Below are 13,785 nucleotides of genomic sequence, written 5' to 3' on the forward strand. Positions count from 1 at the left end.
CTGATGACATGGTTTAACCACCTATGAGCTCCTCCAAACTTCTCTGTACATAAGAAAAATAAATTCTTTGTATGTTCAAGTCACTTTTCTTTGTTTTTCTGTTAAGCAGATTGTAGTACTGTCATACCCAGTAAGTGTAATGTTAATAAATTAAAAGGTATAAAGAAATTCTGAGAAAAACACTATTAATTTTTAAAGCTTTTAAGTTTTTAAAACCTACATGAAGACAAAAACAGGAATACACAAAAATTCATATAGGAAAGATCATTAATATCTGCCTAGGAAAATAAGCCTCTATTCATCCAGAGTCAAGCTTAGCTCTGCTGATTAAGCTCGGTTTAGAACTTGATCACCACAAAAGCAGGCTAAACTAAGTACAGGCATCGCTTTCCCATTCTTCAAGATCACAGAAACCATCTGTCACTTCTTTGGATATTACTGGGCAATGGGATTAAAGACCTAAAGGAAGTCTGAAAATGAAAACGAAAATTATTTAAAACCGGGCGCCTGGCTGGTTCAGTTGGTAGAGCATGAGACTCCTGATCTTGGGGTCATGAGTTCAAGCCCCACATCCACTGTAGAGTTTACTTAAAAAAATATATTTAAAATCAAGACCTGAAGAATCAGAAAGCAACTCACAGTTCCTCTAGAATCAAACATGTTTAGGTTCTAAGAGATATAATCACCCCAGAGACACCTGCCAACGTCCTAAAAATTCCACTAAAATATGCAACTCCGGATTAAAAAAGGAATTCTGCACTAAGAGCCTCATACTGAGACCAAAAAAAAAAAAAAAAAAAAAAAAAAAAAAAAAAAGTCAAATGTCTGTACACAAGACCTAACTTTTGAAAAATACGAAGATCAATTAGCTAAAAAGTTAAAACTAGAAATCATTGTGTACAGTTCTGCCAATGTGTTAAATGTTCAGTTCCATACTATTGTGGAAATGGCATTTATTCTGTTTATTATTCTCTTCTCCAGTACATAATACAAGCAATCTTATCTGGGGTTTCATCAAAGTTCTGTTAAAATGGCTCTTCCATGCTATAATGACCATCATGATCCTAAAGACCCAAAAGGACCATTCAAATAATCAGAGAAGGATAAAGTCATGTTTGGAAGTTTCAAAACCTAGAAAACAGTAATTTTCCTGGATTGTAGTGCTCTGAGAACTGGTAAACTAAACTGGTACAGGTGATAATACTCTATTAGCAAGCAGTCTAGCACTCTTTTGGTTGCAATATTAATGCTGTAATATGGGAAAATTTTTAAAAATTACATGAATATAGCAAAAATACCTATCTTCTAAAAGCCAAATTATCAGGGCACCTGGCTGGCTCAGTCAAAAAAAGCATGCGACTCTTGATCTTGGGGACATGATTTCAAGCCCCATGTTGGGTGTAAAGCTTACTTAATAAAAAAAAAAAAAAAAAAAAAAAAAAAAGCTAAATTATCATATTTGCATTGGCACAATATACACAATATGTGTGTTGCTTACTAAAGACGTCTTAGTTTCTCAAAAAATTAAACACAGAATTACCGTAAAATCCATCAACTCAACTCCTAGGTATATACCCAAAAGAACTGAGAGCAGAGACTCAAACAGGTTCTATAGCAGCATTATTCACAAGAGCCAAAAAGGTAGAAACAATCCAAGGGTCCATCAACAAATGAATGGGTAAACAAAATGTGGTATATACATACAATGGGATATTATTTACCCATGAATAGGAATGAAGTTCTAATACATTGTATAACATGGGTGAACCTTGAAAACACGCTAAGTGAAATAAGCCAGACACAAAGGGCAAATACTGTATGATTCCACTTATATGAAATATATAGAATAACCAAATTCACAGAGACAGAATGTACATAGGGTTACCAGGAGCTGGGGGAGGACGGGATAGGGAGTTATTGCTTACTGGGCATAGAGTTTCTGTTTGGGGAGATGGGAAAGTTGTGGAAATAGATGTGGCAATGATTGCACATTATGAATGTAATTAATGCTGAACTGTACACTTAAAAATGGTTAAAACAGCATTTTGTTATATATATTTTACCACAAAAAAGACTTCTTCGCCCTTCTAGCAAAAAGAAATACAACATTCTTATTATTTAGCCAAAGCATCTCATAAGATGTGTAAAACAACTGACAAAACATAAATTTGAACTCACTAAGTTTTCTCTAGGTTGTAGTTTTAGAGATCTTGGAATTTTAGGGGTAATTTCCACTGGAGTTATTCTGACTACTGCATGCATTTCTATATTTAGTCTCTTTCTCAGGTCATCTGGAATCTGAAATATAAAAATAAATAAAAATATAAATATGTCTAAAACTTGATTTAAAAATATTCCACAGTGTAAATATTGGTATTAACTTTCATAAACTCGGGTAAATTAATGGGTAAGTAAATTTGCGTTATCATGATTCGGAGAGTAACCAGATGGATGTTCAGGTATTGTTGTATCACAAACATTTTAGCTTTTCCCCTTCATTTCTTTCTTCTCACACCCTTCTCAGAATGCAATCCATCAGCTGTGCTCTCGAGTCAAGCCTGTGTGAGTATGGGATGGCACCTGCTGCCAGTACCACCACTGTTCAGTGCCCACGGCTGCCAACCTTTAAAGTGGAGTGGGAAGTGTGGACTCCTTGCTGCTATCTTATATGGTCTCCAGGCCTTTACCTGGCACTTCTTCACCCCGTACTCACCACATATTCATAAGGAAAAAAAAAAAAAAAGTATTCCCACCATGTGGCAGAACCATTCACAGAAGGAAAGTCCTAACAAGTTCAGTGTTAAACATTTTTATTTTGAAGATGTAGCAGGACCTCTTAAACTGGGAGTTTAGAGCTAACAGAAAATAATGAGCTGATGGTCTAGAATTTTAGAAAATGATATAAGCCAAAGAGATTAAAACTTTGTAAGTTGCCAGCACAGAGGTCATATGTAAAACTGGCAGTAAAAGAAATCTACAAAGATGACCCCCTTCCTTTCCCATTTTTCTTCCCTAACAATTTCCTCCCTTTATCACCATGAAGTCTCACTTTACAATGCTCAAATTAAGTTCAAGTAAGAGGGGGCTAGTGACTCATTTCACATAAATGAAGCATTACTACCTGAGGCCGGGATGAGAAGATGAAACAACAGCTGCTCTCCTCTCTCCACCAACCCCCCCACCCCCCATCACCTCCCCGCCAGGCCCACAGTTAAAGAGCTGACCTCATCAGGGTAAGCAGCTTCTGGACACGTTCCCATCCTGGTGCCAGCTCACACCATGGGGATCTCCCTATCTGGGCATTTCCCCCAACATATAACAAGTCCCTCCTCTGCTTTCAGGAACTGGGGAACAAACCTTTGGAAGGTATTAAAAACGTAAGGCTTCATGGGGCATCTGGGTGGCTCAGTCGGTTAAGTGTCCGACTCTTGGTTTTGGCTCAGGTCATGATCTCAGGGTTCGTGAGTTAGAGCCCTATGTAGGGTTCCATGCTGACAGTGTGGTTCTCCCTCCCCCTTTCTCTCTCTCTGCTCTTCCACTGCTCATGCATGCACGTGCCCTCTCTCAAAATAAACACACTTTAATTATTATTATTTTTTTAATGTTTTATTTATTTTTGAGACAGAGAGAGACAAAGCATGAGCAGGGGAGGGTCAGAAAGAGAGGGAGACACAGAATCCGAAACAGGCTCCAGGCTCTGAGCTGTCAGCACAGAGCCCGACGCGGGGCTCGAACTCACGAACCGCGAGATCATGACCTGAGCCAAAGTCGGAAGCTTAACCGACTGAGCCACCCAGGCGCCCCCTCAAAATAAATACACTTTAAAAAAAAATTGTGAGGCTTTGTAGGGCACCCCATGCTAAGCATGAACTCTAGAGTTGGCACACCTGGGCGTAAATCCTAGTTTTATTTACTGTGTAACCTAAGGCAAGTAATTTTTACCTCTCTGGGCCTATAACTATCTAAGCTTATAGCTGTCCAAGTTTACTTAACCAGAATATACACAATCTTCACCCAAACAAGGACTTTACCATATAATCAGAAATGTGCCCCTGCAGGGATTTTAGACACCACTTCTTATACTGATTTTCAAATTGCATATAAAATATTATTCTAACTCATAATTTGGAGAATTTCAAGCAACATGAAAATGCTTTCTCTCATAATAAAATTTATACTAACCCAGACTTTCCCAAGATGAAGTGCTTCTATGTCTTTGGTGTACTTTATGGCATTCTTCAATTCCTCAAGTCCATTCCAGACAACCTTTAGCACACAGGACTTAGCAGCTTCTTGACTATGGTCTGAGCTGATTTGTTTTTGATCTAGTGGTTCTGATATCTGCTTCCCTTTTTCAGGTGACAGGACATTTTGTTTTGTTTTACTTTGCTGTTGCTTTGGAGAAAGTAGCTTAATTAGCTTTCCATAGGTCACAGTAAAGCTGGGCTCCACATCAAAATATTCCTGGTCCCATGGAAATACATGAACGGCATAGTGTTTGTGAAACTCAGAAGTTGCTGTGGCATTACACATACTGGGAGGCTGCGATTTGCACACTCTAAAAATATTGTCTAGAGGAACGACTTTGGACTGCATATTTTTGAATGCATTCATTTCAGTTAAACCCCAAGATAGCTCTTGTTTCTTCTCAGACCCAAAAGAAAAAATGCTTCCTATCAAAGTCCATAAGCTTGGCATGGATGGTGAGTCAACTGTAACTTCTGTTTTATTAGACCTATTGTGAAATTTCCCATGTGCATTATCTGCTTTTGAAACTGTCTTCTCTTTGGCCTGGCGGGTCTTTGGCTGAATAAGGAGTGTGGTGTCAGCTTCCAGCCTTCCATAAGCAGCAGCTGGAATCAGTGCAACTGTGTGGAAAATAAAGCTCATTAGTACGTGTTCACCTCTGCTATGGATGCATTACCATGGAGTACAGTGGAAAAATATAATAACACCTACCAATTTGGATGAATATGTAAGTTTGTTGATCAACCCAAACAGGAAAAATGGCTTTCGGAAAAACTATTCGAATTTGATCTAGCAGATGCTGTTCAAGGGAAGCAGCATGCAGTTCCTACAACCAACAAACAAAAAAATCAATTCACTTCATGTTTAGTCCATTCTGTGTCTGGTAAGGAAATCACAAGTCATTCTTATAACTCGAAACAGCTCAGAATATATAATGAAGCTCAGAAAAGAGAAATCTAGAGACACTGATATTTTGGCTTCCAGTTATGGAAGGAGTAAGTCACAGGGCTAAAAGGTACAGCATAGGAAATATAGTCAGTGGTATCATCACAGTGTTGTATGGGGACAGATGGCAGCTACACTTGTGAGCAAAGCGTAATGTACAGAGATGTTGAATCACTATGTTGTATGCCTGAAACTACAGTAACATTGTACGTCAACTATACTTCAATACAAACAAACAACTATTTTGAAGCAGTTTAACCTTAAACCGGGATAATTCTCATTCTGTTTTCTTTACCAGTATCTCCCAATCATCTGCTGATAGGGGTTCCACCTCCACTTGTTGACAAGACACCACATGGGAGCACAGCTTGAGAAACACCTGGAATAAATCAAAAATGTAAAATTACTTTTAAAATATTTTTTGTAAAAAAAATTTTTTTTTGCATCCCTAGAAAAGAAGTTCTCTCTTTAGGTAAATAATAAAGTGTGAGTGAGTGAATGAACGAGTGTGCGTGCCTGTGTGAGTGGGTGCCTGCCTGCACTGGGTGGACCTTCATTTGACAAATATTTATTAAGTACCTATTCTTAGCTAGGCCTTCATATACCCCAACATTTTTGGAAAAATTGTTTCACAACTAATTATAGAAAAAAAGAAAATACACCCTAGCACAATAGATTTAAAAAAAAACAAAACAAAATAAAGATAACCATTAACAAAAAAAACGTAATTTAAAAATGCGAGAAGGGGTGCCTAGGTGACTCAGTTGGTTAAGCATCCGATTTTGGCTCAGGTCATGATCTCACAGTTCGTGAGTTTGAGCCCTGCGTCAGGCTCTGTGCTGATGGCATAGAGCCTGCTTGGGATTCTCTCTCTCTCCCTCTCTCTTGGCCCCTCCCCTGCCCATGCTCTCTCTCTCTCTCTCAAAATAAATAAATAAACTTAAAAGAAAATAGAAGAAGAAACAATGTCATCAAGTCATGGCTTAATCTAGCATATACACACTCTATTATTTCTAGAAGTTTTAAGACTTTTAGTTTTATAACTAACCTGCATGGTACTTCTAGAAAAGTCTAGAAAAGTAAAAAAAAAAAAAAAAAAAGCTCAGAGATCAGAGAAAATTATTTAGAAGTATAAACATTCACAGCTAAAAGTAAAGTAAAACAAATATACCCTCATTCCAGTCTACAGATACATATGAAATGCCAGTGTGTCTTTTGAGGTGCCTGGCTGGCTCAGTCAGAGCATGCAACTCTTGATCTCGGGGTTGTGAGTTCGAGAAATAAATAAATAGAACTTAAAAAAAAATAAAAAGATGGGGCACCTGGGTTGCTCGGTCAGTTAAGTGTCCAACTCTTGATTTCAGCTCAGGTCATGATCTCACCATGGTCATGAGCCCTACATCAGATCATGAGCCCTGCACTGGGCTCCATGCTGACAGTGTGGAGCCTGCTTGGGATTCTCTCTCTCTCTACCCCTCCCTGCACTCACTCTCTCTCCCTCTCTCTCTCAAAATAAAAGAAAAAAAATTTAAAAAAAAGAAAGAAAGAAATGTTAGTGTTTCAAGAAGCTGCAATCTACCACCTAACTTTCTTTTCCCTTTCTTTAGGCATTTCTGAGCATTGAGGAGTAAAATCCAAAGCCACCAAATGTTACATGCTCCAGTTAACCAGCCCTTCCTTTGTTGCTTCTGCGGACTGGAGCAGAATTTCCCCCAAGTGCCTCACCCTCAGTGAATTTCCCGTTAGTATTTCCCCATACACCCTGTTTGAAAGGGGCGATTCCAGGGAAGCACAGAGCAGCTCCCACCCACCAAGAAGCTAGAGTCCTGGGCAAGCCAGTTCACCTTGCTCCTATTCTTTGGGAGACAGTGACTTAGTGGTATTGCTACAATACAGAAGATCTGCAGAAAATCAGGAAAAAGTTCACTCTGAAGCAAACAGGCATTAGAAACCAACAGGCCTGTTCAGAGGCAGATGAAGACATCAAGATCAGGAACAAGAAGCTGGTGTTTCTCTCTGGAAAGTACCACATATTCTAAGAGAGCAGAACTTTAACTTGCTGTGCAATCCTGGGCAAAATGTTTTGTCTCCCTAGGTTTGTAGAGCAAGGAACCAAAATTAGTGATGTCTAAGTCGCTCCGGTGCTAAAGTTTTAAGATTCTAACAAAGACTTAGGGTAAGCGAAGGACTAATAGTAGGACTATGGATTTCTCATTAGTGGCCTTTTCTCATTATTAAAAGCAAGCATGAACAAAATTAGTCTATGTTCAAAACAAGATAAAGAGATGTAACATTCTCATATACTGTTATGGGAAGCTGGTAATAGAATGCAGTTTAGCCCCATCTATCAGAATTTTCAATGTGTAGCCCCCTGGACTCTGTAAGTCAATCTGTAATGTTTCATTCTATACGGATTCAGAGATGTTCAATGCATACTGTAGTATGTGGAAAGGTACCTCTGATATACTTTGTGGGGAAAACTGCAGAAAATGTGTATGATTAAAAAAAAAGAAAATGTGTATTCTTCCTTCCCTTTCCTTTCCTTCCTCCCATTCTTTAAATCCTAAAGGTGTACTAAGATCCCAACATACAGTACACATTCATTCTGAGGCTGGGGTTAGAGAAATCCATTTTTTTTACTTTCAATTGTAAAATATTTGCAATGAATATGTATTATTTCCATAGTTTAAAGTATTTAGAAGGACATAAATTGGTGAATACAATAAAATGAAAAACTAGACGTAAGTCCTTAAGCTCTGAGGTTTACAATTAAATTCATAGGCAAGACAAAAATAGAAAAATAACAACTTTTTTGTTGGATAGATTTTTTAAAAATCAAGTATGATTCTGGAAGGTTAGAAGATTTGCTGGAAGCAAATGAAGTCTAGTAATGTAAGTAAAACTCAATAATTCATAAAGTAAAAATAATTGCACACAAACAAAATTAGGGAACTTGGAAAGTGAGTGAAATAGATAGAACACAAAATCAACTAGGGAGCAGAATACAAGATAAAGATTTAACAACAGAGTTTACAGTCAACTTGCATATCCTGTACTGGTTATAGCAGCACACAAGTTAGGTGTCATCTCACCTCCTTAAAAAATTAATTTGAATGTTTACTTTCCATTGTTATATTATGTGACATCAGGAAAAAGTTATAGTCATCACATTTTGTACTCACCTGGTCCCCATTTGAGAGTCCAAGTTTCTGACCAAGTTGTCTGTTAATTTCAGCCACACTGTCACCTTGATCACTAAAATGCCTGCCTTCTACCCAGCTCAAGAATGCAGGCTGATGACCCCAGGCCACTTCTATAGCTTGATTCTATTTATTAAAGAAGAAAGGAGGTGTATGAGAGTTTTTGTGTGCTTTTCTGTATTCACATTAAAGATAAACTATTATTGCAATCCACACATACAAAAAGAGTTCTATAGATAGGCGATAGGTCTTGGTTGTGCACATCAGAGCATTTAAAAAACTATAATCATTTCTAATATCCAAGACTGGTGATGCTGTGGGTGAAACCAATACTCTTACATTCTTATGATGGCAATACAAATTGATTCAACCATTCCAGAATTCAAAATGGCAACAGGTAGCCAATGAATTTATATAAACTTTGAGCTAGATGTATATATTTGAATATTTATTCTGAATTAATGACTGACAGAAGAAAACCACACCAAAACAGATCTCTGCAGTATTTTCTGTAACAGTAAAAACTTAGAACTGTCTCAAATATCTATTAATAGGAATATCATTAAATAAGTTACAAATTTACCATTTTGGTAAAGCATGAGTCAGTAAGTAGAAATACATCACGATCATTAAAAATATAACTGGGGCGCCTAGGTGGCTCAGTCAGTTAAGCGTCCGACTTCGGCTCAGGTCATGATCTCAGTTTGTGGGTTCGAGCCCCATGTCGGGCTCTGTGCTGACAGCTCAGAGCCTGGAGCCTGCTTTGGATTCTGTGTCTCCCTCTCTCTCTGCCCCTTCCCAGCTTGCACTCTGGCTCTCTCAAAAATAAATAAACATTAAAAAAATTTTTTTAATGTAACAGTATGTTTATTAAAGGGGAATAAATGCACATGGTAAAACCACAAAAATTACAAAAGCATAAAACATGAAGGCAGGTTCCTGTTCCCAGAGGTAATTACTATTAGCAGCTTCTTATGTACACTTCCAGAAATTTTATATTATGCAGCTTCTTAAATAACTTTAAGCTTGAGAACTAAGAAATTGTATGTGCAAGTAATTAAATCAAAATATAACATGTATTTTCAGGGCGCCTGGCTGGCTCGGTAGGTGCAGCATGCGACTCTTGATCTCGGGATTCTAGGTTTGAGTCCCATGTTGGGTATAGAGATTACTTAAAAATAAAAATATTTATTAAAAAAAATGTGTTCTCAGGGTGCCTGGGTGGCTCAGTCAGTTGAGTGTCTGACTTCAGCTCAGGTCATGATCTCATGGTTCGTGGGTTCAAGTCCCTCATCAGACTCTATGCTGACAGCTCAGAGCTTGGAGCCTGTTTCAGATTCTGTGTCTCCCTCTCTCTTTGCCCCTCCCCCACTCCTGTTCTGTCTCTCTCTCTCTCTCTCTCAAAAATAAAAATTAAAAAAAAAAATTAAAAAAAAAAAATTAAAAGGACTTCATTGATAGCCATAAAAACTTACCACTTCATGACATTTTAGTATTATTAAAGTCATTTATTAATATTAAGTCATTGATGCACTGAATTGTTAAATATTAAATTCATTCATTTCCATCAAATCTTACTACCTCAAAACTGGTTATAGGCTGCTTATTGTGCTTCTTTCTTTTTTTAAAATATTTCATTTTTGAGAGAGGGCATGGGTGGGGTAGGGGGAGAGAGGGCAGAGGATCCACAGTGGGCTCTGTGCTGACAGCAGCAAGCCCCATGTAGGTCTTGAACTCACAAGATCATGAGCTGAGTCGAATCTGACACTCAATTGACTAAGCCATCCAGGCACCCTTACTGTGTTTCTTTAATTAGGAAAAATTTCAAAGGATTTTGAGGCAATATAATGTACTTCCAACTAACCATGTTATTAAAACTTTTTATACAAGAAAGTCATCGTGTATCCCTTAATTGTATAATTTTTCTCACAACTCACAGGATAATCTAACTGTTCTTGCTGATGCTAAGCACAGTGTAATAGAGTATACAGAGCACTGGACTGGAGTCAAATTCCAGATTATTATGTCAGCTGTAAGTATGTTAGCTGAGGTTACAGGGTGAAGATGACCAACTCCCTGGGTGTTTTCCACAGTTTCATCAGTCAGCGGCATATAATCTAGATCAACTCTTATTTCATAAGAAGAAAATTTTATTTTTTTAAATGGGGCAGGTTTTAAATTTATTTATTTTTAAGTAATCTCTACACCTAACGTGGGGCTCAAACTCACAAGCCCGCGATCAAGAGTTGCACACTCCACCGACTGAGTCAGCCAGGCACCCCTACAGAAGAAACTTTTAAAACTAGAGATGTTAAATAAGGAGATACAAAATATGGCCTGAAATATCAAAAATGAGAATTCTACCAACTCACTGGAAAAGGGAAAAACTGACTTTATTAAACAGGAAAAATACTTCAATTATTCCTTTGGTCAATGTGTAATAACCAGCTCCATAATCATAATACACGTTCAGTTGGATTTTGCAAACTAATATTGTGAGTCCATTTTCATGTAAAACATTTTCCACCTGAACTGCAGAACCACTGGGCACTCAGGTAAAGAGAAGAAACCCACAGACTGGAAAGAGAGGAGCCCCTCTCCCAGGAATTCAATCAGTAAATATCTGCTTTTACCATTACCTGTGGTATTGGTATAATCTGGAGGGAACTTTCAGGTGAAATCACAGGTAGTCATGCCTTAGGACTGGCCAGATTTGAGGCCTAGGTTATCTTTTGCTAACACAAAAGAAATGAAAAGTCTGTACCTGGCCACTTCCGGATGGCCATTTAGGTTTATTTGTTTGAATTCAGTGTGGACGTGAATCCTTTCCCCCATTTCAGCCGTCACAGCAAGCACTGAGACTAGCATACAGACAAAATAACTCAGGTAAAGCAATGGTTCTCAATGCAAGGGTGATTTTGTTTCCCAGGAGACATCCGGCAATGTCTGGAGACATTTTTAGCTGTCACTACTGAAGGGGAGAGATGCTACTGGTATGTAGGGCCTAGAGATCAAAGTTCCTGTAAACATCTTACCATACCCAGCACAATCCCCCATAAGAAATAATTATCCAGCCTAAAGAGCCAAGATTAAAAAATCCTGAGTTAAAGCATCTACTGGGTACCCAGTCCTGAAATAAGGACTTGGATAAACAAAACAATACTTGAAACACAGAGCATGACAAGGGAGATGTGTCACATAAACAGAGCAGTGAAGTTTTGAAAAGGAGACACAGGTGAGCAACAGAGAATCTGAAAGCTAGGCAGAGGAGGTAAGATTGATTATGCTCAGTTTTTAAAGTCATGGAAGGAGGGAAAACATTTTGGGAAGAAACAATAGCACAAATACACAAGTGGAAAGGAGCGGGGTTATGGAAGAAACAGTGCTGCACACTGAGTGAGAGACAAGAGGACAAATTAACTGTGTGGAAATACCAGCCTAGGAGTGCCAGTGAGTACAGAAATGGCCTAGATACCCAACGTTCCTTTCACCATCAACAACCTAGGAATCTGTAACAGTGGGTCTCAATTCTTGTACATCCAAATAGCCCAAAGTTACTTTTTAAATTACAGATGCCTGAAGTTCACTCCCCAAGATTCTGATTCAGTAGGCCTGAGGAAGGAACAGAACATTCATATTTTTAAAAGCTCAAGGTAAGTCTGACACAGGCCAGAAGGCCATTGTTCTGGCCCTCTTCTCATTTCAACATTATAGATATTATGTACTCCATGCTTCAACCCAAATAAAATAATTCAACCCATTAACTCCCAACTCATGACTTTATGCTTTAATAATTACTCATGCCCTCTAGCCCAGTAATTCTAGGGGGAAAATTATCTAGAAAAAATTACAGAGAAGTAAAGTGAAAAAGTAGGATACTTAAAATTACTGTAAACTATTGGGGTGCCTGGGTGGCTCAGTCGGTTAAGCCTCAGACTTCAGCTCAGGTCATGATCTCGCGGTCCGTGAGTTCAAGCCCCGCATACGGCTCTGTGCTGACCGCTCAGAGCCTGGAGCCTGTTTCGGATTCTGTGTCTCCCTCTCTCTCTGACCCTCCCCCGTTCATGCTCTGCCTCTCTCTGTCTCAAAAATAAATAAATGTTAAAAAATTAAAAAAAATTATTGTAAACTATTAAATATTTCCTGCATGATCAGTCAGTGCTGGGTACCATGCATCCACGATTTCTGAGCATTTCAAATATCCTATCCTTCTGCCCGCATAAGCACGCTCACACTTGTAGACTATGTGCCTCTATTTCTACTTATGAAAATACGGATACTGTCTCTGCCTGTGCTTAGAAGGGCAACTGACGACAGAGTTTCAAGCAAACCTACCTCTGTACTTCCAAGTATGCATAATTCTACTGCACATTCCTGGTACACCTCGGATGGGTTCCGAACATCGGCGACACAGGGAAGAACCTTCATTTTCTAACCTACCCTGCTCAGGGAGACGGTGCTTAGTCTCTGTTAACGTGCCCTTCACTTAACAGGGACTCTGCAAACCAAATCTGCCCCTCCCTCTGAAGGCCCGGACGGCAGTCGGGCAGGCACCAGGAAATCACTAGCAGGAAAAACATTTTTTAAGGTAATAAAAATTACCGACTTCCCAGGAGCCTTTCCAAACTGGAGTGAGGAATATTTCCCAAAGCACACGTAGAATACTGGGATGATTGAAAGCCCACTCTTAGCGAGTGAAAACACCTGGAATAGGATAAGTTTAAGGCCCAGTGCTGCACGAGACGTGGCGTGGGCTGCAGAGTGTGCCCCCCGCGGACCCTGCCCTCGAGGGGCCTTCAGTCTGGCCTCGGAACGGCTCGGCGGAGACGGAAAGGCAGCCGCCTCCGGGAGAGGCCCGAGCCGCCGCCGCGTCCCTGAAAGACCTTGACTCGGTCCGCCCCCAGGCTGCCGACCAGGTGTCCCGAGTCCGGGCTGGGGGCCCACGTCCAGGGCCGGCGCCTTACCTGCAGCAAGTGAAGCTGGGCCACGAGACGCCGCGGCAAGTGGAGGAAGCAGTCTCGAGCGTTGGTGAAGACCACAGTCACCGCTACCCCACCACCCTCCGCACCCGCCAGGCGATCGCCACCCCACATCGCCGGCAAGCACAAATTCCCCCGAACGTACGCTCCAGCGGACTCGGGCCACTGGGCCTGCCGAGTGTGTCAGAACCGGAGAAGATCGATCGGCCCCGCCCCCTGAGGCCACGCCCCTCTCGCCTCGCCCCTGTACCGAGTGGGCAAGCAAGCGTCTCCAACTCTCCGAGGCCTCTCCGCCGGTCCGCTGGAGGGCGGCATCTCGTTCACCGAAGTCACACTCACAGGAAACGATGCCCGACGCTATCGATTCTCCAGCCAATCGTGGCACGCCTTGACCTATCTCCCCCTCTTATTGG

At 40.1% G+C, this 13,785-nt stretch overlaps 1 protein-coding gene across 4 annotated transcripts in view; it reads right to left on the minus strand.

Moving 5' to 3' along the window:
* PEX1 (peroxisomal biogenesis factor 1) overlaps positions 1–13,622 on the minus strand; it is a 60,428-nt gene extending 46,806 nt beyond the window's left edge. For all 4 annotated transcript variants that reach the window (XM_045494762.1, XM_045494759.1, XM_045494760.1 and 1 more), the window contains exons 1-6: positions 13,358–13,622; positions 8,376–8,519; positions 5,489–5,572; positions 4,960–5,074; positions 4,183–4,868; positions 2,179–2,298 (exon numbers count right to left, since the gene is read on the minus strand). In XM_045494762.1, coding sequence (XP_045350718.1) covers positions 2,179–2,298; positions 4,183–4,868; positions 4,960–5,074; positions 5,489–5,572; positions 8,376–8,519; positions 13,358–13,486 — 1,278 coding nt within the window. In that variant the 5' untranslated portion in view covers positions 13,487–13,622. The remainder of the gene's footprint in view (positions 1–2,178; positions 2,299–4,182; positions 4,869–4,959; positions 5,075–5,488; positions 5,573–8,375; positions 8,520–13,357) is intronic.
* Between the last annotated feature and the right edge of the window lie 163 nt (positions 13,623–13,785).

The sequence above is a fragment of the Leopardus geoffroyi genome, chromosome A2 (genome assembly GCF_018350155.1).
Source record: "Leopardus geoffroyi isolate Oge1 chromosome A2, O.geoffroyi_Oge1_pat1.0, whole genome shotgun sequence".
NCBI lineage: Eukaryota > Metazoa > Chordata > Mammalia > Carnivora > Felidae > Leopardus > Leopardus geoffroyi.